This window comes from Anguilla anguilla, chromosome 9 (genome assembly GCF_013347855.1).
Source record: "Anguilla anguilla isolate fAngAng1 chromosome 9, fAngAng1.pri, whole genome shotgun sequence".
NCBI classification, from domain to species: domain Eukaryota; kingdom Metazoa; phylum Chordata; class Actinopteri; order Anguilliformes; family Anguillidae; genus Anguilla; species Anguilla anguilla.
The window spans coordinates 668,878-694,668 of NC_049209.1; the positions used below are offsets into that span (position 1 = coordinate 668,878).

Here is a 25,791-nt window from a genome sequence, read left to right on the forward strand (position 1 = left end):
CGCATGTCCGTGTGTCTTTATTCAGGTGATAAAAGGAGCAGAAGGAGCACAAGCTCATGGGTGCAGCACATCACTGCTGCATCCCAAAGTCAGTCCACTGTCGTCCCGGGCAACAGAGTTCCATTCCAGTCTTTTCAGAACCCGGGCATGAATCCTGCTGGATTTTTATTTAAACGCGTGACTGGCAGTTCAACGATTGTCCATTTACAGAAATTACCAAACAAAAAAGATCTTCCTTCTCTGCAGAGCAGGCAAACAGAGCGGTAAAAGCGTTCTGTTCTGATCCGTTCCATTTCAACGCGAGCCTCGTTCTGTGTGTTACCGTTCTGATCTGTTTGCCTCATTCTGTTTCAGTTCCTCCTGTACTCTCTGTCCCGACTGCGTTCTCTATAGCTGGCAGACTTGTCTCTTCCTCTGTCTCGCTGTCTGTTTCTTTCTCTCTCTCTGTTTTTGTCCCTTTCTCTATCTCGGTCTCGTTCCATCTCCCTCTCCCTCTCAGTGTCTCTCTCTCTCTCTCGGTGGAGTCTCTCTGTTTTCTGTTCCCTCTCCTCCCTCCCGGGTCTCTCACCGTCCTGTCCGTTCCCCTCTCCGCCTCTCGCCCCCTCCCTGCTCCGCCCGTCTCTCTCTCGGTCACCGTGGCGATCGCCCTGGGCCCGGTCTCTGGGGTTGTGGTCCTCGTGCGCACGTCTGTCCGGCAGCGCCCCCTGGTGGGCGTATTTCTCATAGCCGCTGTCCTCCCTCTCGCGCTTCACCCTGACAGCTGGCTGAAAGGGAGGCTCCGCCCGGCCTTCCCTCTTCTCCTCCTTCAACGCCTTCTTCTTCTCCTTCTTCTCTTTCTTCTTTTTCTTCTTCTCTTTCTTGTCTGTGGTGGAGGAGCAGAATGTATTAGTTATGGTCTGATGGTCTATGGTCTGGTCTCTAAAGGAAACCCGTCGGGCATGTTTGGCAGCTGGAGCTGCACTCTGTTTCTACAGGGAAGTGAAGGTGCAGAGAGAGGTCAGTTTGGCAGCTGGAGCTGCACTCTGTTTCTACAGGGAAGTGAAGGTGCAGAGAGAGGTCAGTTTGGCAGCTGGAGCTGCACTCTGTTTCTACAGGGAAGTGAAGGTGCAGAGAGAGGTCAGTTTGGCAGCTGGAGCTGCACTCTGTTTCTACAGGGAAGTGAAGGTGCAGAGAGAGGTCAGTTTGGCAGCTGGAGCTGCACTCTGTTTCTACAGGGAAGTGAAGGTGCAGAGAGAGGTCAGTTTGGCAGCTGGAGCTGCACTCTGTTTCTACAGGGAAGTGAAGGTGCAGAGAGAGGTCAGTTTGGCAGCTGGAGCTGCACTCTGTTTCTACAGGGAAGTGAAGGTGCAGAGAGAGGTCAGTTTGGCAGCTGGAGCTGCACTCTGTTTCTACAGGGAAGTGAAGGTGCAGAGAGAGGTCAGTTTGGCAGCTGGAGCTGCACTCTGTTTCTACAGGGAAGTGAAGGTGCAGAGAGAGGTCAGTTTGGCAGCTGGAGCTGCACTCTGTTTCTACAGGGAAGTGAAGGTGCAGAGAGAGGTCAGTTTGGCAGCTGGAGCTGCACTCTGTTTCTACAGGGAAGTGAAGGTGCAGAGAGAGGTCAGTTTGGCAGGTGGCAAAAGAAAAGGCCTCCATCACACCGGTGCCCCCCCCCCCCCCGCCCCTCACCTTTTTTCTGCTTCTTCACCACCACAGCGTACTCCTCTTCCTCAGACTCAGAGGACGAAGAAGGGGGCCTTTGGGGAGCACATCCATCCTCCCGCAGTTGCTTCGTCACGTCGTCGATGTCCTCAAAGTCTTTTGGGGGGCGGTAATTTTTTACATGGTCCACTCTGATCGTGCGCCCCTTGATCTGGACACGAGACACATGCACACGAAGAACACAACGTTACTCACCGAGTGACTCTAAATTTTAATATTCACCTGTGATTTACACTGATTCTACATAATGGATCCGATTCACTGAAGGTAGTATATCACCCTTCTACTTGACAAACTCTGACAGAGCTCCCTAACTCAGAGGAATTTTTTAAATGGCAACTTTTGACCTTTGATTTCTAAACAAATTTCCATAAGCATGTGGTTAAGTTTGAAATGGTTCATAACATTAATATTTGGCATTAATATCCATCTGCTCAGGAGATGAGGGATGACTAACTGTGTAGGGTATATTGTACAAAATCATCCCTTCCTTTAGTAAATGTTTGTGTGTGTGCTATCCACTGCACCTCTGTGCTCATATAAATTCATTCCCATAATCCATCAGCTCTGGGTACCCCAGATGTGTCAATCTGCACATCCTGTACACTCAAGTCCAAGAATTGATGTGTTTAAAAAAGCCTTTGTAATATTCTGATGTACATCCTCTATTGTACTGACAGAATATGTATGAAGAAGACTAGACATTTATTTACACAACCCAGAGCAAAACGATCAACTGCAGCCTGGGCACAGGGATATACATAAGGCACATTTATAAAGCTTCATAAGGGCACAGTGTTTTACATTCACCCCAATGAAGCTTGACGTGCTGAAGTGGCCTTACCTTGATGCCATTGAAGTTGTCCACAGCCAGGATGGTGCTTCTCTGATCCTCGTAGCAGATGAAGCAGAATCCCTTGGATTTTCCCGTCTTCTTGTCGCGCACCAGGTTGATGTTGGCGATCTCCCCGTACCTGCGACACACACCCAAAGGTGAAGCCAACTGGGGAAAACCAGCCAGGGTTATTACTCAGGGGCAGGACGGGAAACCTACTGTGAAAAAACGCAGATGATGTCTCCTTCTGTCAGCTCGTATGGAAACCCGCCTGTGGAGAGCAGCCCAACACAGAGAGGCCAGCATTAGCCAGAGAGATCTTCTAATGGACACTACGGTCAGCCTCATAATTGGATATATATCTTTAGGGGCTGGAATCTTCAATCTGAACAGTACTTGTGTAATGTATTTAGCTGTGCAACACTGACAATTGCTACAACACAGCTCTCAATAACTAATCTATAATAACTTGAGGAAATGAATAAATGTAAAATTTACCAGCTTTTAGCTAGCCATAACATATTTCAAAAAGGAACAAGCCCACAAGGACTTGCAGTCAATTCACAGGTGGTTACAGGTGCATAGACACACAAGCAGTATCTTCTAGAACACCCCTGAACTAAGATGAATGAAAGCATGATCTCCTCATCCTAGAACAAGCCCAGAAACCTAAAACGCGACAGACCAAAGAGCAGATCAGAGTGGAGAGGAACAGAGTGACTGCTTACCTATAAAGATCCAGAGATCAGAGTGGAGAGGAACAGAGCGACTGCTTACCTATAAAGATCCAGGCGCTGTCCTTGTACTCTGAGTGCCAGGACACAGATTCCTTCACACCCAGCTGAGCTTCTCTGTCATTCAGCTCATTGATGAGCTTCACCTTGGTGAGGGGGCTACAGACCAGGAAGAGAGATGGAGACAGGGAGGGAGAGAGGGAGGGAGAGAGAGAGAGACGATCACTTGACTGCATCTGTCACACTGATCTGCTATTCTTACAACTGAACACCCAAAACCCCAGCGATTAAGAGTAAGAGAGAAGGGTATATTACCTTCAACCACACAGCTATAATTATTATTTATCATTTTATCGTTCACAAAACATCACCGTTCCACTTCAAAGTAGTCAATAAGACCCATTTCTCGATGTAATTGTGCATCCGTGTTAACACATTCTACAGCTGCGGGTCAGGCACTCCTCACGGTAAGAAGAAATTTTAACATAGCGCTTCCAATATTGCTTGTGTCGAAAGTGGTGCGATGGAAAAAGCGATAGATTAAACAAGTACGGCATTGTTCACGGTCGGGAAAAATTTTAGGACAACGTCACCAAACCAGACCTACCCGTACATTAATGTTGGCTACTTAAGGGAAACAATTTGCCTTCAAAAAGCACCAGTGGAAAGTACCAATTACGAAACTACCTCCCGATAAACCTATAAAGTCATCTAAACGCTGCAGCTAGCCTGCAAAATAAACATGGTAGTCTAACTAACGTGTGTGTTTGCAAGTTAGATTAGCTAGCTATCTGTAGCAAACGAGCACAATTCGCTGGTAAAACGAACATCCCACCGCGACTTTTTCCAGCATCGCTAACAAAGTTATTATCTACGAGTCAAGATCTAGATGAGAACATTGACCGCTGACATCAAATCGAAAGTACATTTTACATTTTATTTACAATTAAATGTACTCAATGGGTACTCACTTCATCCTGATGGACCTTGCTGCAAAAGATGTTTTAAAACAATGTATCTACTGAGAGATCACACCGTATGTTCGCTTTCCTGTTTCCTGGTGCTTCTGGGTTCGTCTAGGCATTCATGTATACAACCATGTGTCGTAGGGCTTCTGGTAAATTAATCTTCTCATTCGGTTAATTTAAGAATTTTAAATGCTAGGTATATGCTTTAATATGTAATGAAAAAACATTTCTGTATGGTTAAATGTAAGAGTTCCGGTAGCGGTATGTTCTGTTGAAAGGCAGCGACAGGATTTCCGAAGAAAGCATTAAAATTTTGTTATCTTATATTATCATTCTGCCCTACTAGTTCCGGTAATGACTTTTGTACACATTTCCGTTGCCGGGTCATTGCCAAAACATGCACATTATTTATTTATACTCATACATTAATATAGTTCTTAATCTGCAATATAAATAGACATAGTTGAGAACATAATAGTAAAATTTACCTTTAAAATGAGCTTACAGACTTAAAAGCGGAAAGTTCTTTGCCGGAACTTATTTTAGTAAAACCAGTCCTCGAAAACGAACGCTAACCGGAACTCGTTAAGAGACCGTAGAAAATCGGAACGATATCTGTCAAGTGATGTGGTTTCTTTTTTATAGGCTTTGCAAACATGGTCTTATAGTTCGAATTACGCTGTATACACTGCTATCTCCTGAGCTTAAACTCACTTCAAAACCTCTAGAAATATCCCAGCTTTTAAATTGAAGGTAATGAGTACTGTGATAAATGATCACCTATCACATTTAATTGAATCAGTTTTAATGGCAACTATTTTAAAGTAAAATGTTTGTTGCAGATGTATAGAATACACAATATGTTCAAGTACAGTATATTAAAAAACAGTCTTCGGTCCATCTGTGGGGGACATGAAATACAAATTATTCAAGTAAATTCTGAGTTTATTCAATTTGTCAGTATATTACTTCAACAGTCTCCTGACTCAAGCCCACTTTTGTTTATTTAAACGTCATTGCTAAATTCTGGCTGCTGCATGCCCTCCGATCATTTGGATTTAATGGCTTCATCTCCTTTTCCTCTTTGAGATTGTGATTTTATGGTCATGCAAAGAAAACAATTATATGGGCATTTTATAGCTTAAAATAGATGGCACTGCAGGAAATGCCCTTGGCTGGATAATTACCTATCGGTGGATACAATTTCACATGGCAAGAAAAGCCAACAGCATTTTTTTTCTTTAGATCTCTGTGGACTTTAAAAAAACTTTTTTGATTTGAGATCTTGCTGATCAATCATAGCTGTTGCTAGTTATGTCTATGTATTTCAATTTAGTAAATAATCTGTTATTGTAAATATTTCTAAAATCTTTTTTTGTTGTTGTTAATAATAGATGTAAAGACAAAATATCTTCTTTTATTTTTATGTACAATACTTCATTTAGTCATATATCATGTTATATCATATTATATTCACAGTTCTGTTATTGTCATGAATAGGTCTTTGTAAATCTTGGCCAAGATTTTTTGTTTTCTTTGTCTAAAAGGATTACACTGTCACTTTCAGATTCAAAGAGACCTCTTGGTGTTTTTCTTTATTTGTCATTTTAAAGTTTTGTTTTTATTATTCACAAATAGATCAATCTGAACAGAGAAACAGATACAGTGTAATGTTGTAGAGATAAGGTCGATTAACCAGCTGGAAGAAACAGCAAAACAAAAGCAAACAAAACCATCTGGTCCATTAAATGTGCAGTGAGTCGAAAATGGCCTGAGAACAGCCATCATCGGAGTTTCTCACATTTATCCTTTTCACATTTATCCTTCTCACATTTATCCTTCTCACATTTATCCTTCTCACATTTATCCTTTTCACATTTATCCTTCTCACATTTATCCTTCTCACATTTATTCTTCTCACATTTATCCTTCTCACATTTATCTCGTTTAGTTCACATATCAAAGTTCCCCCTGTTCCCCCCACAGAATGTTAACTGGATTCTGTTTTTTCTCTCTTTTTTAGGAAAAGTACAAGTATGTCACACAGTTTTAAACCGTATGATGTCACGTGTGTGGGTTTAAAAGGTGTGATACACGCGTGTGGTTTTTAAAGGTGTGGTACACGCATGTGGTTTATAAGGACGCAGAGGACACCACTGGAGTGTCTGTGTGAGGCAGTCCAGGTCTCAGCTGGGGCCCTGAAGCAGGACAAGTTTCGGTGTGCACCGGAGTCTCAGCGGTAATGGTGCGACCAGAGTGGCGCCCCCTGTAGGTGGCATGCAGGGCTGCATTTGAAAGCTTGCTTTTTATGCAGGTGAAGAGGGCGCAGAGCTCATGGCGGACTTCCTTCTGCCAACAAGCGTACACCAGCGGGTTGAGCAGCGAGTTGGACAGTCCCAGCAGCCACAGGTCGTTCTCGATGATGCGGTAGAGCTTGCAGGACTGGCACAACACCTGCACCGTGCTGGCGATGAAGAAGGGGCTCCAGGAGAGGGTGAAGCAGCCCACCAGCAGGGCCACTGTCCGCAGGGCCTTCACGTGACCGCCGTGCCGGTTCGGATGAGGAACGGGGGAGCCGGCCAGGCTGGACCGGCCGGTTTGGCGGATCTGCCGCTGGTGGCCACAGGCGATCTTGAGGATGTCCAGGTAGAAGTAGATGAAGACAGAGAGGACGGGGAAGAAGCAGGTGCAGAAGACCAGGATGATGCTCTTGGGCCGGATGACGGAGAAGAAGGTGCAGAAGCCGCCGTAGTGGCTCTGCTGCATCTGCTGCACCATCCCCGGCAGGAAACCCACGGCCAGGGCCAGCAGCCACAGCACCGCCAGTGCCGCCGCCGTCACCCGCGCGCCCGCCAGCTGCGCATAGCGCAGCGGCAGCCTGATGGCGACGTAGCGGTCCAGCGAGATAAAGAACATGGTGAGGATGGAGGCTGTGGAGGTGGAGGTGATGAAGGCCATGCGGATCAAGCACCTGGTCCTGCTGGTCCGGGAGGTGCTGGCGTGGATCACCCCTGAGGCGATGCCAGTGATAGCCACGCCCACCAGCATGTCGGCCAGCGCCAGGTTGAGCACGAAGCACCAGCTCTGCCCGCCCTTCTTCCTGACGAGCAGTAGCAGAGCCATGCCCACGAGCAAGTTAGTGCTGATGATTAGCATGGAGCCAACGCTCAGAACCCAGCCCAGGCCCTCCACACCTGCATGCTCCTCACCTGAGTACGGCTCATCTGTCTGCAGCACACTTGTGTGCACAGGTGCGGCTTGTGTGGGAGCGTGGATGTCCACTGCGCCTGCGGCCCAGCACGTCCCATTGTCCGCAGCCATAGTCTCTGCGTGTCCTCAGGCCTCCAGTCCAGGAGCTGCAGGCAAGGGCAGCCCACGCCAAGCGGTGCGAGAGGAGGGCGATCTCTGTGCTGTCTCCTCTCTCTGATTGGCTCGTTCTCTCCGTCTCCCCTCTCTGATTGGCTTGTTCTCGCCGTCTCCTCGTCTCTCTCCAATCAACTCGTGTTCTCCGTCTCCTCTCTCTGATTGGGTCGTGCTCTCCGTCTCCTCGTCTCTCTCTGATTGGCTCGCGCTCTCTGTCTCCTCTCTCTGATTGGCTCGTTCTCTCCGTCTCCTCTCTCTGATTGGCTTGTGCTCTCCGTCTCCACGTCTCTCTTCGATCGGCTCGTGTTCTCCCTCAGAGGGGATGGTTATTATGAAGCTGAGTGTGAAATTATAAACTCACTGATGGACACAAAGAGCTGAATGTCGCTATGTGCCAGTGGAGCAGTGTTAGATCAAACCAGCCGCTGAGATAGTGACAGTTCTCATCTTGTGGCAACTGAGCAGCATATGCAGTCATTTAAATGAAATTAATTTCTCTCTGATAAAGAAAATATTTTACCATCATCCATCCAATGGTGATGTCTCCTGGCTTCACAGAGGGCAATTCCATACTCATCTCTCCATAGTTCTGCTCTACCGTCGCCTTCAGTCCCGTTCCAGTCCCAGGATCCTTTATACACACATCCCAGATGGAGAGGTTATTTTCGATAAATGCTGTCTGCCAAGTTTGGGTGATGAATGAACAAATAAACAACACAGTGTCTAACAGAACAAAACCAGAAACACAGTATCTGAATCGGTTCTGTTTGATTTACGGTCAGATAGTTTAGTAGAGATATTTGTCTTGCTGTAGCTCCTGAATCTGTGCAGCTGCGTCTGTGGCTGTGGCTTCATCTGGATGAGTGAAAGTGAGATAGAGGGGGCGGGGGCGGTGAAGGGGGGGGGGCATTTTACTGTGTGTCTTCAGGGACGGGTTCCAATGAAGCTCCATCCGCTTTCTTTGCGTCAGCCAACTATTTGCAACCGGCAAAATACACAACGTAGCCAAACATGGCATCTCCCTGCCAGATTCTGAGTCATTTGACTCTCATTCAAATATTGTTGTGAAAAAAATTTCAACTACTGAAAGCAAAATAAATAAATAAATTAGCAGTATAAAAGTTTCAAAGTGATTTTTCTTACCCAAAATGTAGCATAGATACGTATTTCTGGGGAGACACTGGTCTCAGGCATGGATGAAAAATTATTGTCTGAAACCTTTTTAAGCACCTCATCGAGAATAATATTGTTTAAACACCAGCTTTTAGGCAAGTGAATGGCAGTTTTAGAGAATAAAAAAGATCCAAAATTGTAAATCAGTAAATAGCAAGGCATGAGATTCTTAGCTGAATTTACTTATTATCCAGGAAACAATCTGTATATGAGTAAGATTTGTGGAGTGATGAACAATAATTAATCTTCTATTCATTCATTAGGTTATTCTGTGCTATTGAAGTGTTGACTGCGAAGAATGTCTTTTATAACCTGTTCATCACAGGTTTCAACATCCTCTTAAATATTAATATTAATTATTAATATTAATATATTAATATTAATAATGTTACCGTTAATTATTTCAAGAAGATAATAAAATGCCTGGTTTGGTAGGATTATTGGGGTTATTTTAACAATAAATTGAAAGTGTTTCTTACACTAATTCTTTTTACAGGGTTTTTCAGTACTAAGCCTCTGACAGTGTGAAACACGCCTGCTTCACGGCTGCTGGATGGCTCGTTCGGTTGGACGAGCCCCACGGTGCTGGATTGAATCTGGCTGGTGCCGGTGCCGGCCGTGGCTGGTAGCTTCATAGGGTGCGTGTCGCCCAGGGTACAGAGTACAGGTATAGTCAATTTGGGGTCCCTGATCTTCACTGTCTAGCAACCCCTGCTGGTCAATCGGGCACCTGCAAACCAGTCAGCCTAATATGGCGCCATAAACAGCAATAAAGCCAGGAACCCTGTGCACACAATGTGGGTGCTATCAGCCCTGATATTCAGCCAATCTAGACCTTTCACTGCCTTTCAAAGCAGCTGGTGGTCAGCAATAACTGCCCTGCCCAACCCTGCTATGTGTGTGTGTGTGTGTGTGTGTGTGTGTATGTGCCTGCCCACGTGTGTGTGTGTACGTGTGTGTGCATGTGTTTGTGAATGTGTGTGGTGTGTGTGTGTGTGTGTGTGTGTGCATGTGTGTGGTGTGTGTGTATATGTATGTGTCTGTGTGCATGTGTGGTGTGTGTGTGTGTGTGAATGTGTGGTGTGTGTGTATATGTATGTGTTTGTGTGCATGTGTGTGGTGTGTGTATGTGTGTGTGTGTGTGTGTGTGTGTGTGTGTGTGTGTGTGTGTGTGTGTGTGTGTGTGTGCATGTGTGTATATGTATGTGTTTGTGTGTATGTGTGTGTGTGTGTGTGTGTGAGCATGGCTGCGAGCATGCCTGTATGCGTGCATGCGTGTGTTTAAATTATTGCAGGAGTCTGGTGACAGTCGTTCAGCGGCTGCAGCAGTGCATTCTGAGTCTGTTGCGTGTGATCCTGTGACCCCAGGACCATCTCTCACCCTGGGTCTGGAGCAGCAGCAGTCTGCTCCACTCAGAGGATCTGCCGTTTGCACACTGAGTGCTTGCTGCTTATCATGGGATGGGAAGCTTGTTTTTAATCATTTCTACATTTATTTTTGACCCAGTGTTCACTTTTGCTGTTCACATAGCTTGGAAGATCTCAAATATCTCTACTCTTCTCATCTGGAAAGTGGGAATAAATATAGCCAAAGTGGGATAAAATACAAAAAAACTATTAATGTGTGTGTTTATTTTAGGCACCTATCAGCTCTGGATGAATATGTGGCTAGTGGTGTGATGATAATAATTTGGTGCACACACCAATGGCCATATCGCATACTGGATCTATTTCTGTGCTGTAGAGTGTGGATTTGCGGTTTATAGCAAAGGGGAATTTAATAAGACTCACTCACTCACACTTCCAGGGAGTGCCTGGCTTACAGCTTATAAAAGATTCCAGGAGCTATAGAGATTTGTACAGATGAGCATCGATCTACAGCTATATGGAAAATTACGCATCTCTAATTTTTTGTGAAAAGGCTAACTGGCTAAAAGCCTCCTAGAAAAGCCTGGATTACCCCTGATTCTCATGAAAACTGTCTCACCAGTGCCCCCTAAAGGAAGCTGAAGTGAATGACTAACAGACCCATCTCCCCCTTCTACTTGGATTAACACACGTTTCACATTGGACTAGGCATGATCTTTACTGAACCTGTGTAGATCTGACAATCTTCCAGTAATCTTCAAGTTCACTAAACTCAAATTATCAACCGGTCCATGTGTTATGATACACTGCTGAGTCCTGCATGAATGCAAATACTGTTCAAAGTGAACAAATTCATGCAAGCCACAGCATTCATCAGGAAACTTCAGTCTTATTTCCCTATCCTCAAAACTACATTGTGACTCATCCAAAAGGAAGGAAAGCATGAATATATCTTGTAATACCTGTGCTGCTATTACACGTCCATGTCTTACCTAACTGTGGATTTGATGGTATTGTCACGGTTTCTGTGCAGGTAGATCATTTTTCTGTGCCTGCACCGGCTCAGTGGTTAGCATTCCGATTAGCCACTCGGCTAATCGTTATTTTGGTGTGTGGGGACGATTAGTTCGAGCTTGCAGATTAGCCACTCGGCTAATCGTTATTTTTGGTTCCTGTGGGAGGATTGTTCCTGCTTGAACATTCCATGCATTCCTGCAGGGTTACCTCTGATCGGTTTCACCTGTGGGTTGCTCACATCTTCCGCTGATTACCACACCTGTGGCTGGGTATTTAAAGCGTCAGTAGGCAGTGGAACGGTGCTTGAGTGTAACGTGTTTTGCTCTAGCCAGTTCCCTGTCGTATTTCTGAGGAAGGTGTAAGGATTTTAAGAACAAAGAAATTTAAAAGAATTCTGACTTCAGTTTGTTTGTTTTTTTTTGGAGAAAGGTATTAGGACGGTATATGTCCAGATTCTGAGGCTGGTGGTTTTAAGGGGTTATTGTGTTGCCGTTGGGGCACAAACCTTTCTGCCTCTTACTAACCAGTTTCCCCCCTGGTTTTAGTTGGCCTCAGAACTTCTTCTGTTTGTTTTTTGAAAAGACATTTTCTTTCTCTGCTTCGGGTCGAAGTCGTTTTTTCTTTTCTTTTCCCTGTTCCTTTATTTTCTTTATATACTCCTTCTTCCTCAGTTACCCGTTTAGGGGTTTATTCATTTTTTGGGATACGTCCCTTAGGAGTATAGCACCCCCTTCTTATTTCGTCTCTCACGAGACTCAGTGGTTACTGAAGTGCCCCTTTGGTAACTTATAGATCCCCTGTTTGGTCGCGTCTGGTCTTCACACTTCCCCTCCCTCACAGGTATATTTTAATTATAATGCTATTTTTTAAAAGGTACTTAAAGTTTGTAAATGTTTTGCGATGTAATGCATTGTTTTTATTTTAAAAGGAATTGAGTGTTCTTTGCTTAAACAAATTGTTGTTCTTGTGACCTCAGGAAGAAGCCCCAGATCTCCACTTTTCACCCTGTTTTATAACAGCTGAAGTCAATTATGCGGTAAAACCAAGCGGCCAAAACCAGACTTCGTTTTTGAAGCTCATATTTTTTACAGTCTCTGGGTAAGACCCATGAAAGTATCAAAACATGTTAGAAATTCTGACAGGATGACATCATCAGTACAACAGTGCGCAGACGAGTGTACTTCAGGCTTGTGATATCTATGCATTAAAGTGTACAGCAAAACTAAGAAGAAACGTTAGCCAGTTTTGTTAAGTTTGTGGTCGTCTCACGGTTTATTAAGTGACTTTATATATGAATGTTATGGTCACTTGAATGCTAGCCTAAATCAAATGACAATCTTTATCTTTGTGAACAGAAATATACAATTACACCTACCGTTAAGTTTATTTACATTCTTTAAATAAGTTAAAAGTTCATCCACACACTGCTTATGGCAAAACACAATTTTATTGATAACCAACATATCTGTTTGCTGACCTTTGCCTGAGTATCAGGGGAAATTCTTAAACCCTACTAAACAGTCACTATTTTCTGAACATTTTCAGTTTTTGTCAACGTTATATGGTTAACGGCAGCTCGTGGAGTCAGATTCAGATGCTTCCATCAGAGATATATCCGACCTAAACGGTGGACAGCAGAGTCAACATCTGGCGGCGCTTATTGGTCTATGCTAAAGAAATAGCCTAAATGAGACACGGCTGACCTGTATTGCTGTGTAAAACCAGTATTACAATGTGTAGAATGACAGAAAAACTGGCGTATCTCTAGGACAGATCACGTAATCTTGATCACGGTCAAAAATGTGACTTTGAAAAGGGGTGTGACATCACACCACATAGACTGAGGAACTTCCTCTACATCATTTCCGGTGTCTCCGCCATTCATGTAATATGGACTGCTAGCAAGTCGTTCAAGTTTCATTTCTGAAGTTAGCAAGCTAGCTAGCTACTCTTCAGGTGGTCGACAACATGAAGAATACAATAAATTAAAGTACGATTCTAACCTCCGGCAAAGGTAAGCATTATGTAGATTAGTTGACTTTGCTTATAGAATCATAAACACTTCTTTCAGAATTATTACCTAGAATTATTCATAGCTGATTAGCTTTGGTAGCTAACTAGTGTAAGCTACCTAGCAACCAGGGTGTTAGTTGCGATGGTGGACTCCAAAAACTCGCTTGCAAGAAAAGTGTGTTTCTTCAAGGGATTGTTCGGGGTTTTTTTTATTTAAATTTTACAGTTATTTGTGTGCACTGTTTATCTGATTAAACGAGTGCTAGATCAGTGGTTTTTTATTATAATCTGAGTACGTGTGCAACAATTGCTACGACTTTCACACGTTCCAGTTAGCAAATTGCAAGCTAGTTCTGTATCAGCGGGCATGCTGGAGAGCTGCAGCCTGCAGGCTGTCATTTGTGCCGTCTCGAATTAGGAAGTGGGCGTTTCTCAGGCCAATTTTAAACCAACTGATGTTCAGTAAAATTTGATTGGCTTAACGTGTAACCAATGGTTCCCGGGAAATTCCACAATGGGGTTTGAATGAATTTTTAATGTCCGTGTTTCATTCCGGTGCAGGAGGCTGCAATGCTGCAAACCTGGTCCGGCATCTGTAGATTGGAGAACGCAATGCTGGTTTTCGTGCGTTTAAAAGTATTTATATGTTTGTACTGGGGTGGTGTGTTTCTCTTATTAGCAGGTCTGCACCAGACTGAAGCAGCTAGCACAGAGATGGCCAATCTCAACTGGAAACCGTTTATCTACGGAGGGATGGCCTCCATCGTCGCAGAGTTTGGTAAGCACAATAATGCCGGGGCTATTTTAGCAGGCCAGCTATCTCGCAGTCTTTGGAATCCAGAGTATTGAGCAATACGCTGTCAAAGAACAACGCCTGTCACCGATAAATGTAATTTGATTCAGGTGCACTGGGTGATTCCTGCGGATAAGAGGGGGTTGCAGCAAATGATTAATTGTTCTAGGTTGTCTGCTGTGCGCTTTAGGCTAATAAAGAAACCCGCGGTAATTGTGCTGTCAGACAGAACAGAATAAATGGATTGATGTAAATGCGAATGCTACGGGTTTCGTTGTTACTCCGCCACGGGGCTTTCCTAATAATGGCTCGGAGTTAAATTGCAGCGAACATCACCGTCTCGCGCTATTTATAACCGTCTGTGATCCGCACCCCGCACTCCTCTTGCTTCGTGCTTGAGTTATAACCGTCATTTTCATACACAATGGTGATGCATTATGACTCCACTGTGCGGTGTTCAATATTATCTGCATTCGCAATGGTAACTAAACCATTTGCAATCTAATAATCTAATCTAGACCGTCTAGACAGTCGTCTTCGTACGAACTGCGCAGCATCCTCTTGATTTAACGCAGAGTCGTACGTCAGTCGGTTGTTTCCTGTAAAGGTCAGTGAATACTCACAGGTGCAGTCGGGATGGCGGCCTACTGTGTAAAATCTTGTTAGCGAATTTTTTCGGGCCATTTTCTTTTTACTGATCATTACATTTCTGGTATTTAGCAGACGCTCTTGTCCAGAACGACTTGCACAACTTTTTATTTTTTATTTTTTTATTTTTTATTTTTTTTACACATAGCATTTACAAGGCTGGATATATCCATTTATACAGCTGGATATATACTGAAGCAATGCAGGTTAAGTACCTTGCTCAAGGGTACAACGATGGTGTCCTACCTGGGAATCGAACCTGTGACCTTTAGGTTACAATACCACCTCCTTACCCATTATACTACACCGCCACCCGCAACTAAGATATGTAACGCCAAACTATTGCCTGCCTGTTGTAGGGGCCCAGTATCGTTCAGGTTACTGTACCGTACTGCTTTCCGTCTCAAGGAGAGCTGCTGTTATTTTTTTGGGCAGTGGCCGGTGTTGCATTTGTGTCGTCTGGCCTGTGAGGCTGAGTACTTGTTTGCGGTCTGCCAGGTACCTTCCCCATCGACCTGACGAAGACCCGGCTGCAGGTGCAGGGCCAGAGCCAGTGCATGGAGGTGAGGTACCGGGGGATGTTCCACGCCCTGCTCCGCATCGGCCAGGAGGAGGGGGTTCGGGCGCTGTACTCGGGGTGAGTCCGTACGCAGCTCTGCTAGCGCTGCCTAAAGGCGTAAAATTCCCAGAATTCCCGGCTCCTGTGCTCTTGCAGTGAGAGTTAAGCTACGCTGTGTGTGTGTGCTGTGTTATAGGATTTCTCCAGCCCTCCTACGGCAGGCTTCCTACGGCACCATCAAGATCGGCACCTACAACACGCTGAAGAAGCTGTTCGTCAGCCACCCGGAAGGTGGGTCTGGATGCTGAGGTTGTGTATGTGCGCGTGTGGTGTGTGTGTGTGGTGTGTGTGGTGTGTGGTGTTTTAAGGTGTGTAGTGCAGGTATAAGAGCTTTTGGTATCTAGTTTTGATTCATCAATGAAGACAAGTCACCCAATATATGTGGTGGCCATACATGCCCAAATCATAACTCCCCCACCATGTTTCACAGTTGAGCGGGTGCTTTTGATCTTGAGCGGTTCCTATTGGCTTCCATACTTTGCTCTTGCCATCACTCTGATACAAGTGAATCTTGGTCTCATTTATCCACAAGACCAAGTTAGTCACAAAACCAAATTATCCACAAAAACCACACCATCTTGATTTTGTGGCTAACAAGTGGTTTGCATTTTTCAGTGCAGCCTCTGTATCTCTGTTTGTCAAGTCTTCTGTGGACCGTAGTCACTGACAGATCCACACCTTCCTCGTGAAGAGTATTTCTAAGTGTTTCTGTTGGGCAGCTGTTTGGGGGGGTTCTTCATAATGGTGAGAATTCTTTGGGCAGCAGCTGTCGAGGTCTTCCAGGCTCCTTGTCATTTCTGAGCTCACCAGGCCTCTCGTTCTTCTCAATAATGTTGCAAACGTTTTTCCGGTTTTGGTTTTGGTAAGCCCAATGTTTTTCCTATGTCTCTGACAGTTTTTTTTATTTTTTATTCCTCAGCTTAATAATGGCTTCCTTGACTTTCATTGGCACAGCTGTGGTCCTCATGTTGACAGAGGGCAATAACAGAACTCCAAAGGCTCTCTTATGCCTGTGCTAAGGAAGCAATTGAACGCACCTGACTAATCAGAAACACCCGTGACGCCATTTTTCCCAAACATTATAATGCCCTGAAATAGTGTAATTATTTATTTAAAAAATGCTGTAATTTATGCAGGGAGAAATTAATATGTATAGAAATGGCCGTAAATAAAGACTGAGCATGTGTACTTTAACCACATGTTTTTGATCACAAATCCAAAATTGTGGATTACGGAGCCAAATAAAAAAAAAAAAAAAAGTCTTTGTCCCAAACATTATGGCGCTCACTGCGTGCCGGTGTTTCCGTTGCCATGGACGCCTCTGACTGCAGTGGGCTGCTGTCAGTGCACTGCTGGCGGTTTAAAATGGCTCCTCATTTAAAGAAGCGGAGCCTGGCGTGCATGTTGAGCTGCCTTTGGAGAGCTAAACGCAGCCGCTAACACAGACCTACAGTCATGCACTGAAGGAGCCATGCTGTGTTCATGTGCTTAGTTTTTTGTTTTTTTGTTGCCAGTTATGGGGTGAGTCAGCATCCCCCTCGGGCTGGTGGGATAGGCCACAGCCCGCTGCCCTGCTGGGGCCCCGTTTGGGGTGCTGGAGGGGCGGAGGGACAGTTTCCCGCTCAAACGGCAAACTGTCCTTCTGCTGGAGTCTTCTCAGACGCCCTGTATGGGGGGAGTTTAGGGCAGTGCAGGCCATCACCCGTCCCATTGGGAGAGCAGGGGTCCACACCATACTGTACCAGCTGTTCAGTGAAAGCCACTAATTAGGTCGTTAGAGGTATTTGGAGCATGTATTTTTAGAAATCTTCACCCCAGTAGTTATTTTGGTGAACATGGTCAGACTTGTGGATGACCTTTATTACCCCGTCCCAAAGACATGGAAACTCAGCAGATATGAAGCTGAATGGGAACCCTTGCAGATGGAGCTTCTGAGCCTGTGTGGGAGTCTGCATGAAGGGGGTCTGATGTGTGAGCTGACCGGCTGCATTAACCATCACATCCCCCACTGACCGGCTGCATTAACCATCACATCCCCCAACAGGAAGCACTGCAAGCTCGTCAAATGCGTGTTTGTTCAGTTTGCTCCAGTGCGTATTTTTAAAATGGAGAGGATGTGCCTTTATCTACCTCCCGTCTGAGCAAACAGCCCAGCATCCCCCCTCGCAGAAGTGCGTCTTTAAACCCGTGTTTGCGTTAGTGTGACGCCTGCTTTCCTATTGGTTCCTTGCGAGGCTGCGTCACGCTGGATTGGATGTGACATGCAATGTGTCTTCAGTTACAAGTTGGCAAAGCAAAAAAAGTATTGTTTGAACCCCTGCTCTCAAGTAAAATGTACACTGGGGAAAATAAGATTTGGGGTTGCTTCATTTGTTGAGTGTGTTGTTGCTGCTCTAGTCTGCTTGCCTTGCCCAGACGTGCCTCTGTGTGCTGAATGCTTATTCTGATGCAGGCCTTGGTTTGCCTGGGGGCTGGCGATGGCCGTTCTGCAGCCAATGTAAAGGGCGCCTGGACTAACTGTTGGTCACATTGATCAAGGAGGACTGTAACTATTGTTCTACACTTGACCTGTTTTTTCCCTCCTGTCTCACACACACTTCCACTGTAGCTTCAGCGGTCATTTGCAGTAAGACTGGCTGTAATCTCTAAAGGTCTCCACCTCATGTCCTTCTGTGGTGCAGACACGGTGCACAGTCACTGGAAATCTTTAGCCAACTTTGTCATTTTAGCACTTCATAAAAAATAGCAGTTTGTACTGGATAATGGCACTACATCTGGGTTTGCTTTTGTATGTAATTCTCTTAATTAACTGGAAATAACTTGTCAGAGAAATGCATGTTTTTTTTTTTTTTCAATTTAAAAAAAAAAAAAGAGATTCTAATGGAAATCTGTTCCTGAAGAATTACCATGTTTTATCTGGTACTGTGCCTCTTGTCTTCCTTAATTCTCTGTTTGTGTGTTTTTGGTGCGACGTGCTTGGAGTTTAATGGCATAAACCCATTTTCTGCTTGCAGATGAGACCATGGTCATCAACGTCTTCTGTGGGGTTCTGTCTGGAGTCTTATCGTCCTCCTTGGCCAACCCAACCGATGTCCTAAAGGTAAGATTCCTCCTGGGGTTTAATAAACTTGCGATATTTCATACAGTATCTGATTTTAAACAGAAATGTCCCTATTTCTGTGGTACTGGCCTTCTCATGGGAAGTACCCGCAGTCTGTCCTCAGTTCAGTTGGACAGAAGCGACCGCTGGTGATTGGTTGAACTCAGTTCCCGTGCAGACGGGTGTTGGCGGGTGATTGGTTGAGCTCAGTTCCCGCGCAGACGGGTATTGGCGGGTGATTGGTTGAGCTCAGTTCCCGCGCAGACGGGTGTTGGTGGGTGAGGTGTTGAAGGAGCTGATAATGGCGGCTTTCCCCCAGATCCGCATGCAGGCCCAGGGCAGCCTGCTCCAGGGCAGCATGATGGCCAACTTCATAAACATCTACCAGCAGGAGGGGACGCGTGGGCTGTGGAGGGTGAGTGTGTGTCAGTACATCTACCAGCAGGAGGGTGAGTGTGTGTCAGTACATCTACCAGCAGGAGGGGATGCACGGGCTGTGGAGGGTGAGTGTGTGTCAGTACATCTACCAGCAGGAGGGTGAGTGTGTGTCAGTACATCTACCAGCAGGAGGGGATTCACGGGCTGTGGAGGGTGAGTGTGTGTCAGTACATCTACCAGCAGGAGGGTGACTGTGTGTCAGTAAATCTACCAGCAGGAGGGTGAGTGTGTGTGTGTCAGTACATCTACCGGCAGGAGGGTGAGTGTGTGTCAGTACATGAAGATGTCAGATTGTACAGCTTTCTCTCTTTTACAGTAAAGGTTTATTGAAATAACTGTTGGTAATTGGTTCTTCCTGAATGTTAGCTGTTGGAGAAAAATAAACATTTACTGTATGAATGCATGGTAAATGTTAAACAGTTTGGTTTTTTTCTACTGTTGTTCCATAGGAAGATTATACATGGTAAAACAACGATGCACTTTTACTAAATGAATTGGCCAGTCTCAACTTAAAAATGGAATGAGGTGTGATGACTCAAAAGTAATGAAAAAAAAGAGATTAATTTGCCCTGCTCGTATGGTTCAGCTGGTTTCCTCAAATCATTTGATTAAACTTTTTTTTGTGTCTATTCTTGTTTTCCCAACCTTTCCCAACCAGTATGCTTACATCAATGGAAATATAAAATTGCATAATTGTATCTTGCGAAATAACATACATTTACAGGAAGCCCTGGCGGTCAGCCAGTCTCCCGGTGCGAGCAGTTCTGTTCACAGGTGTCCTGTTCCCACAGGGTGTGATCCCCACAGCACAAAGGGCAGCTATCGTGGTGGGCGTCGAGCTTCCTGTCTATGACATCACCAAGAAGCACCTGATCCTCTCAGGCCTCATGGGAGACACCATATACACACATTTCGTGTAAGTCTGCGTCACTGCCCTTTCATCCTTCCGGGTGTGTGTCTGTAACATTTTGAACACGAAAACTCAGGGTTCTAGAACTCCACTGCTTTCAGTTACCAGCAGTGATTGTGACATCAGCATTAAGAGCATTCTAGTCATGTTTGTGATCTCACACCTTAAATGTACACAGTGCACACCGGGATAAAGATGGCCGGTCATCTCTCTCTCTTTGTCCCTCTCTCTCTCTCTCTCTCCATTCAGTTCCAGTTTTGCGTGTGGCCTGGCGGGGGCGCTAGCCTCAAACCCAGTGGACGTGGTTCGGACTCGCATGATGAACCAGCGGGTGCTGGCGGGCAACCCCCTATACAAGGGCACCCTGGACGGGCTGATGAAGACCTGGAGGAACGAGGGCTTCTTCGCCCTCTACAAGGGCTTCTGGCCAAACTGGCTCCGCCTTGGGCCCTGGAACATCATCGTATCCTTTATGCCCCTGTGCCGATGCAGAGATCGTTTACATACCGAGATCGTTTACATACCGAGATCGTTTACATACCGAGATCGTTTACATACTGAGATCCTTTACATACCAAGATCCTTTATATGCAGAGATCCTTTACATACGGAGATCCTTTACATACGGAGATCCTTTACATACGGAGATCCTTTACATACTGAGATCCTTTACATACTGAGATCCTTTACATACTGAGATCCTTTACATACTGAGATCCTTTACATACCGAGATGCTTTATATGCAGAGATCCTTTATATGCAGAGATCCTTTACTTACTGAGATCCTTTACATACTGAGATCCTTTATATGGAGAGATCCTTTGCATACAGAGATCCTTTACATACCGAGATCCTTTATACGTAGACATGCTTTAAGGCTGTGCTGACTGCTAGTTCTCCTTCACGTACAGAGAACATTGTTTATGCTGCAGAAACGCTCCGGACCCTCAGCACAATCAGTGTGGAGTTCTTGTGTGAGGAGCCCTGTGTTAGTGCTGCAGTGGATGAACCCCTTTGGGTTCTTCTCATTCATTCTTTAAAGGCTCATTCTGTGTGTTCAATGCTGAGCTAAAAAGGGCCTTTAAAACATATGAAAGGCTTCTGCTGCAGATTTATGGATCACACTGAATGAGCTGACTCTTCTGACTCATCCATTTTTAATCGTGCCGGAAGAAAGGTGAACCAAAAAGCTACGGATAAATGAATCCATAAAAAAACAAACCGTCTGATTTAAAAGGTAATTTTATAAGTCATACATTTAGGGTCAAATGGCGCTTTTGATTTGTGAACAGACTGGACTGAATATATTTTCCAGCAGGTAAGAGGCTGCTGTGAGCGCTTTGTGGGTTAATAGCCTTTAACTAGACGTTAATGACGGCTTGTGTCAAAAGCTCTGCTACTGCTTCGGGGGGTTGGGGTGGGGTGGGGTTGGGAGGGGGGGGTTATAGAGACAGACAGCTGGTTGATGTTGACTGTACGCCCCGCCCCGCCCCGCCACGCCCATCACCACAGGGAGTTAATTTAATCCCCACCTGTGGCTGCTGCCGGTGGAACTTCAGTGGAATTCCAGGGTAATGAAATGAGTCCATCACTCCTGAGAGTACAGGCCCGCCTCTGGCGAAGGCAGTCATGTGGCTGATGATGGTGTTTAGAGCTGCTCTGTGTGTCAGATTATAGGACTCCCGGCACAACCACGGCCCCCAGTGTCATGCTAATTGTAGCAAAACATCTCAGAATGTTGTTGGGGAGTTGTGTTTATTCATGGTCAGGGTGGCCGTGGTTTTAATAGAGGTCATGGAGGTTTATTGTGTTCACATTAAAAGAACAACAGTGCTCAGGCGGTAAGCAGACTCCTCTGTTCTACATGCTCTGCTAAAAATACCCAGCAGCTCGTGGCTCAGGCCATTTTATAAATGGGGGGGCGGGGGGTATTTCTGACAGGCCTTTGTGGGGGGGGGGGGGGGTGTTTCTGACATTTATGCGGTGCAGTAGTGTCAGATGAATGAACATGAACAGCTGATAGAAGCTGAAACAGCCAGTGTGACACATTCAGTGTAACACGCAGAATCCTTGTGAGGTGAAGACAAAGCTATTGCTGCTTTGTCAGTTAGATGGGACCTGGCATGGCATTGGTTAGCTGGTTAGCATAGCTCCCCTGCGCTGGTTAGCATAGCCCCCCTGCGCTGGTTAGCACAGCTCCCCTGCGCTGGTTAGCACAGCTCCCCTGCACTGGTTAGCATAGCCCCCCTGCGCTGGTTAGCATAGCTCCCCTGCGCTGATTAGCATAGCTCCCCTGCGCTGATTAGCATAGCTCCCCTGTGCTGGTTAGCACAGCTCTCCTGCGCTGATTATCATAGCCCCCCTGTGCTGGTTAGCACAGCTCTCCTGCGCTGGTTAGCACAGCTCTCCTGCGCTGGTTAGCACAGCTCTCCTGCGCTGGTTAGCATAGCTCCCCTGCGCTGATTATAAATGCCTATAATGTAATGTAATGATTAGCACAGCTCCCCTGCGCTGATTATCATAGCCCCCCTGCGCTGGTTAGCACAGCTCTCCTGCGCTGGTTAGCACAGCTCTCCTGTGCTGGTTAGCACAGCTCTCCTGTGCTGGTTAGCACAGCTCTCCTGCGCTGGTTAGCACAGCTCTCCTGCGCTGGTTAGCACAGCTCTCCTGCGCTGGTTAGCACAGCTCTCCTGTGCTGGTTAGCACAGCTCCCCTGTGCTGGTTAGCGTACAGAAACGGGGGAATACAGAAACGGGCTAAAAGCCACTGAATGGAAAGCCAATAGGGGCAATCACTGGTGAGATGTTGCACTTAAATTCAGGAGAGAACGTGGGAACTCACTTATGTTGAGTGATTCATTAGCAGCTGCATTACTACCACAGGCCAGCTCTCTTCCTCTGCTGGACTACTCTTTTAATGCTACAGGTGTACTCTGTCAGTCTGAGAGATTACACTACTGATACTACAAGACTACATTATTAATAATACAGGCCTACACTACTAATACTACAGATGTGCACTATTAGTGTAACACTATGGATCTACCCTGTTATGCTGCTAGACTGCATTTCTAGGGCAGGCCTGGGCTTCTCAGCCCTGCAGATGCACAGTCAGACAGTGAAACACTGAGGGAGGATGTTTAATAATAACAGGCAGGTCTGATTCTCCTTAACCAACGCCTCAGTTCTTCATCACCTTTGAGCAGCTGAAGAAGCTCCCTTTATAACCAGGGGGTGGAATGAGAAGCTTCGCCGGACCAGAGTGTGTGTGCGTGTGTGCGCACGTGCATGTGTGCGTGCGTGTGTGTGTGCATGTGTGCATGTGCGCGTGCGTGTGTGCACGGGTGCGTCCGTGTGTCCGTGCATGTGAGTGTGTGCGTGCGTACGTGCGTACGTGCTTGCGAGCGTGTTTGTGCACATACGTGCGTGTATATGTGTGTTGGGAAGGTGGGGTACACAGATTTGAGTCACCTCGAATCGCTAGACCCCAGCTTCCTGTCCTCACACTTGCATAGTCCCTCCATTTCCTCCCTCAGACAGAACGCTTAATTTCATGCACATTTATTACGCTCTATTTATTTTTAAATTATTTATTTTTTTGGTACAGCTTTTTTAAAAAGCATATTTATTTTGTGCTCCATCAACACTCCCCTCTTCGTTTGACGTTCATATCTACGATGTAAAATTTTATTTAACGCAGACAGAGCGGAGCGATGTTCGCTGTGGATGCCGTTGTAGTTACTGCTTTGCATCTTTAGAATGCTGAATGTGCTGAAGCGGATGGCTTGGGTTAGGGTCTGAGAGGGACGCTGAGCTGTGAGTGAGTGGGGTAGCGGGGTCTGTTCAGGGAGCGCGTGTTGGAGTGGATTTAAAAGCCTGTTTTGTTACTTTCCTTTTTGTTGTTTTGAGATGTACTTCATTAAACCACTCCTGCTGTTTTGACTGAAATGCAGGCATGTGCACACATGCGCGCGCACACACACACACACACACAAACAAACAAACACTCAGAGTTCAGATAATCATGGAACGCACATTTAATTGTATGTAGCAATGTGTCATAATTTTTTTGTGTTTTTGGTTTGGTCTTTGCATTAGTGAGTATGCAGAGGAGAGGAAAGGCATGCATTTGATGGCGAGTTCAGCACTGGTTTGGTGCCAAATGAAGCATGTGAAATATTAAGAGGTCATGAACCCATGTGACCAAACAGGAACTGCACTGTTGCATATTTATTGTTATTTCTGATGTGGTATGTTACACAGGCCTGGCGGTGTCTGAGACGTACTGTTACTCAACATTTCAAGCAGTCCTGGGACTGCTGTAGGTTCTGTTTTTAGGGAAGACGCACAACGCTAAAGCACTTCCTGTGGTTGTGATATTTTTGGACAGCCAGAGTCATACTACTGAGTTATTTTTTATGTAGGGACTGTAATTTCTGTTAGGTTTGCTTTTTTGCCCAATGATCCCAGATATGGCTGTTTAGCGAGCGGTATTTCATTTAAGTCATTTTATCTCCACGTCTCTGCCTTTGAGTTGCCTTCTACTTGCTGAACGGGCTGTTTTCTGATGTGCATGTGTATTTCTACGTGTATTTCTTGGTGTATGTAATGAAATCCTGACATGGAAAATCAGTAATGACACAAAGGGACACCTTGATCCACGTGTTTTTATTTGTACCGATGTTCTCTGTAGGTTTCGTGTTTCTTTCATGTTCTGGTCCATAAACCGCAGTAAGTTTTACTTTTCACTTTTCAGCTTGGTGTTTTTAGCTTTTTCTGAATTTCCTAAAATCAAAACAAGGTGTACAAATATTTTTTACAGTGAATTTTTGTATGGAATTTAAGCCCCCCACTGTAAGCCAATGATTAACTATCAATTGAATATTAATTTATTCTGTATGATTCATCACAGCCCATTTCTAGTAAATCTGAAATGAACTGAATCTGAATGTTCAAGTGCTGCAGAAAGACTCCTAGCGTCCTGAAGCCCAGACCTGACTCAGCCATGCACTGCTGCCAAACCAGACCTAGCTCCATGTTAATGGAACTTGTGACGTTCTTGTTTGACTGCAGTACATGGATTCTCCAGCCCGTCTGAACCGATTTTAATTACTACAGTAGAACCTCAGGCGCCGGTTCACCTCGTGCGTACTGATCAAACCGTTTGGCTTCCCCTCCAGTCAACTTGTATGCGCACCTGGGGGAAAGTAAAGGGCATGGTGTTATCAATGTGGCCACAAGGAGGCACTACTGCAATTGAAAATGACTAAGCTATGAGCTTCTGTTGCTTTGGGATCTTGAACACAGTAGATCAGTCATGCTTTACGGTCAACTGACAGCTTTAAACATTACATCCATCATAATATCGTAATTTGAAAATGCTGGACTGTTTTGTTAATCACTGGAAACCAGATTTCTGAGTCATTTGCACTTTTGTCACGTGTCTGAACATGTATGTACATTTATGATTTACTCGAATCTTTTTTTTTTTTAACCAGATATTTTACTGTCTTTCAAGCGGTGGAATCTTGCTTTTTTAAGTAAAAGTGCACCCTGAAATAAAACAAAATATACTGATGTTTGTAATGTTGTAACCGTTATTGAGAGTGCTATATGAATTGCATTTGACTGACTGATTGTCTCTAGCTATTAAGCAGTTCGCTTAATCGTGAATTGCTCTGCACGGGAACAACGCGAACAACGCGCGGGATCGAGAGCTAATCGCGTACAGCTTCAGAACTGTACGATATGACGCGGGAAGGTAAAGATTTGGCTACATGATAACCGCGATAAACGCTTTGATGAGCACGAAGATGGGTGTGTTCTGCAAAATGATTGCTGTGCGCAAAAGGTTTCCTCCCATTTGTATCGTTTATTTAGTATTTTGATTTAGTTTTTGTTACTGTAGTTTGCAATCGACTGTATCGCAACCTAGAAGTGGAATTTTTCATTTAGCCCATTTACTCAGAAATGGCACTGTTTTAGGTAAAGGGTATTTATCCATGCAGTATTTATCCATGCAATATTTAGTGCATATCTGGATTATTAATTATGTTGCGCTCCAGTAATTAGTTTCTCCGGGCAACGACAGCTCCAAAAAGAAAAGATCCATCA

The 25,791-nt window shown here is 45.2% G+C and overlaps 3 protein-coding genes across 5 annotated transcripts; 1 reads left to right on the forward strand and 2 right to left on the reverse strand.

Annotated features, from left to right (window-relative positions):
• Window position 1: 1 nt before the first annotated feature.
• rbmx2 (RNA binding motif protein X-linked 2) lies at window positions 2–4,584 on the reverse strand. The gene is made up of 6 exons (XM_035433622.1): window positions 4,239–4,584; window positions 3,311–3,426; window positions 2,753–2,804; window positions 2,543–2,672; window positions 1,666–1,849; window positions 2–862 (listed from the first exon to the last, which is right to left on the reverse strand). Exons 1-6 carry the CDS (start codon window positions 4,241–4,243, stop codon window positions 351–353), a joined length of 999 nt encoding a protein of 332 aa, XP_035289513.1. The 5' UTR covers window positions 4,244–4,584; the 3' UTR covers window positions 2–350.
• A 1,151-nt stretch (window positions 4,585–5,735) lies between these two features.
• LOC118236371 (glucose-dependent insulinotropic receptor) lies at window positions 5,736–7,746 on the reverse strand. The gene has a single exon (XM_035434673.1). It carries the CDS (start codon window positions 7,554–7,556, stop codon window positions 6,369–6,371), a length of 1,188 nt encoding a protein of 395 aa, XP_035290564.1. The 5' UTR covers window positions 7,557–7,746; the 3' UTR covers window positions 5,736–6,368.
• A 5,267-nt stretch (window positions 7,747–13,013) lies between these two features.
• slc25a14 (solute carrier family 25 member 14) lies at window positions 13,014–25,254 on the forward strand. 3 transcript variants are annotated; one of them, XM_035434203.1, is made up of 9 exons: window positions 13,014–13,170; window positions 13,849–13,947; window positions 15,109–15,247; window positions 15,366–15,460; window positions 18,244–18,329; window positions 18,649–18,744; window positions 19,559–19,683; window positions 19,927–20,140; window positions 22,863–25,254. In XM_035434203.1, the coding sequence occupies exons 2-9, from the start codon at window positions 13,884–13,886 to the stop codon at window positions 22,902–22,904; spliced, it is 861 nt and encodes a 286-aa protein (XP_035290094.1). In that variant the 5' UTR covers window positions 13,014–13,170; window positions 13,849–13,883; the 3' UTR covers window positions 22,905–25,254. The 3 variants fall into 3 exon arrangements, with proteins under 3 accessions (XP_035290094.1, XP_035290095.1, XP_035290093.1); XM_035434204.1 differs by having other exon boundaries at window positions 13,018–13,170; window positions 13,852–13,947; XM_035434202.1 differs by lacking the exon at window positions 13,014–13,170 and having other exon boundaries at window positions 13,673–13,947.
• Window positions 25,255–25,791: the final 537 nt, after the last annotated feature.

Excerpts from the sequence above, each read along its gene's own strand:
- rbmx2 (XM_035433622.1), bottom strand. Across the intron at positions 2,805-3,310 it reads CAGCGCCTGGATCTTTATAG|GCGGGTTTCCATACGAGCTG; the intron begins GTAAGCAGTCGC and ends TGCTCTCCACAG. Across the intron at positions 1,850-2,542 it reads ACAACTTCAATGGCATCAAG|ATCAAGGGGCGCACGATCAG; the intron begins GTAAGGCCACTT and ends TCTCGTGTCCAG.
- LOC118236371 (XM_035434673.1), bottom strand. The coding sequence starts at position 7,556 with ATGGCTGCGGACAATGGGACGTGCTGGGCCGCAGGCGCAGTGGACATC.
- slc25a14 (XM_035434202.1), top strand. The coding sequence starts at position 13,740 with ATGCTGCAAACCTGGTCCGGCATCTGTAGATTGGAGAACGCAATGCTG. Across the intron at positions 13,948-15,108 it reads CTCCATCGTCGCAGAGTTTG|GTACCTTCCCCATCGACCTG; the intron begins GTAAGCACAATA and ends GCGGTCTGCCAG. Across the intron at positions 18,745-19,558 it reads GGACGCGTGGGCTGTGGAGG|GGTGTGATCCCCACAGCACA; the intron begins GTGAGTGTGTGT and ends CTGTTCCCACAG.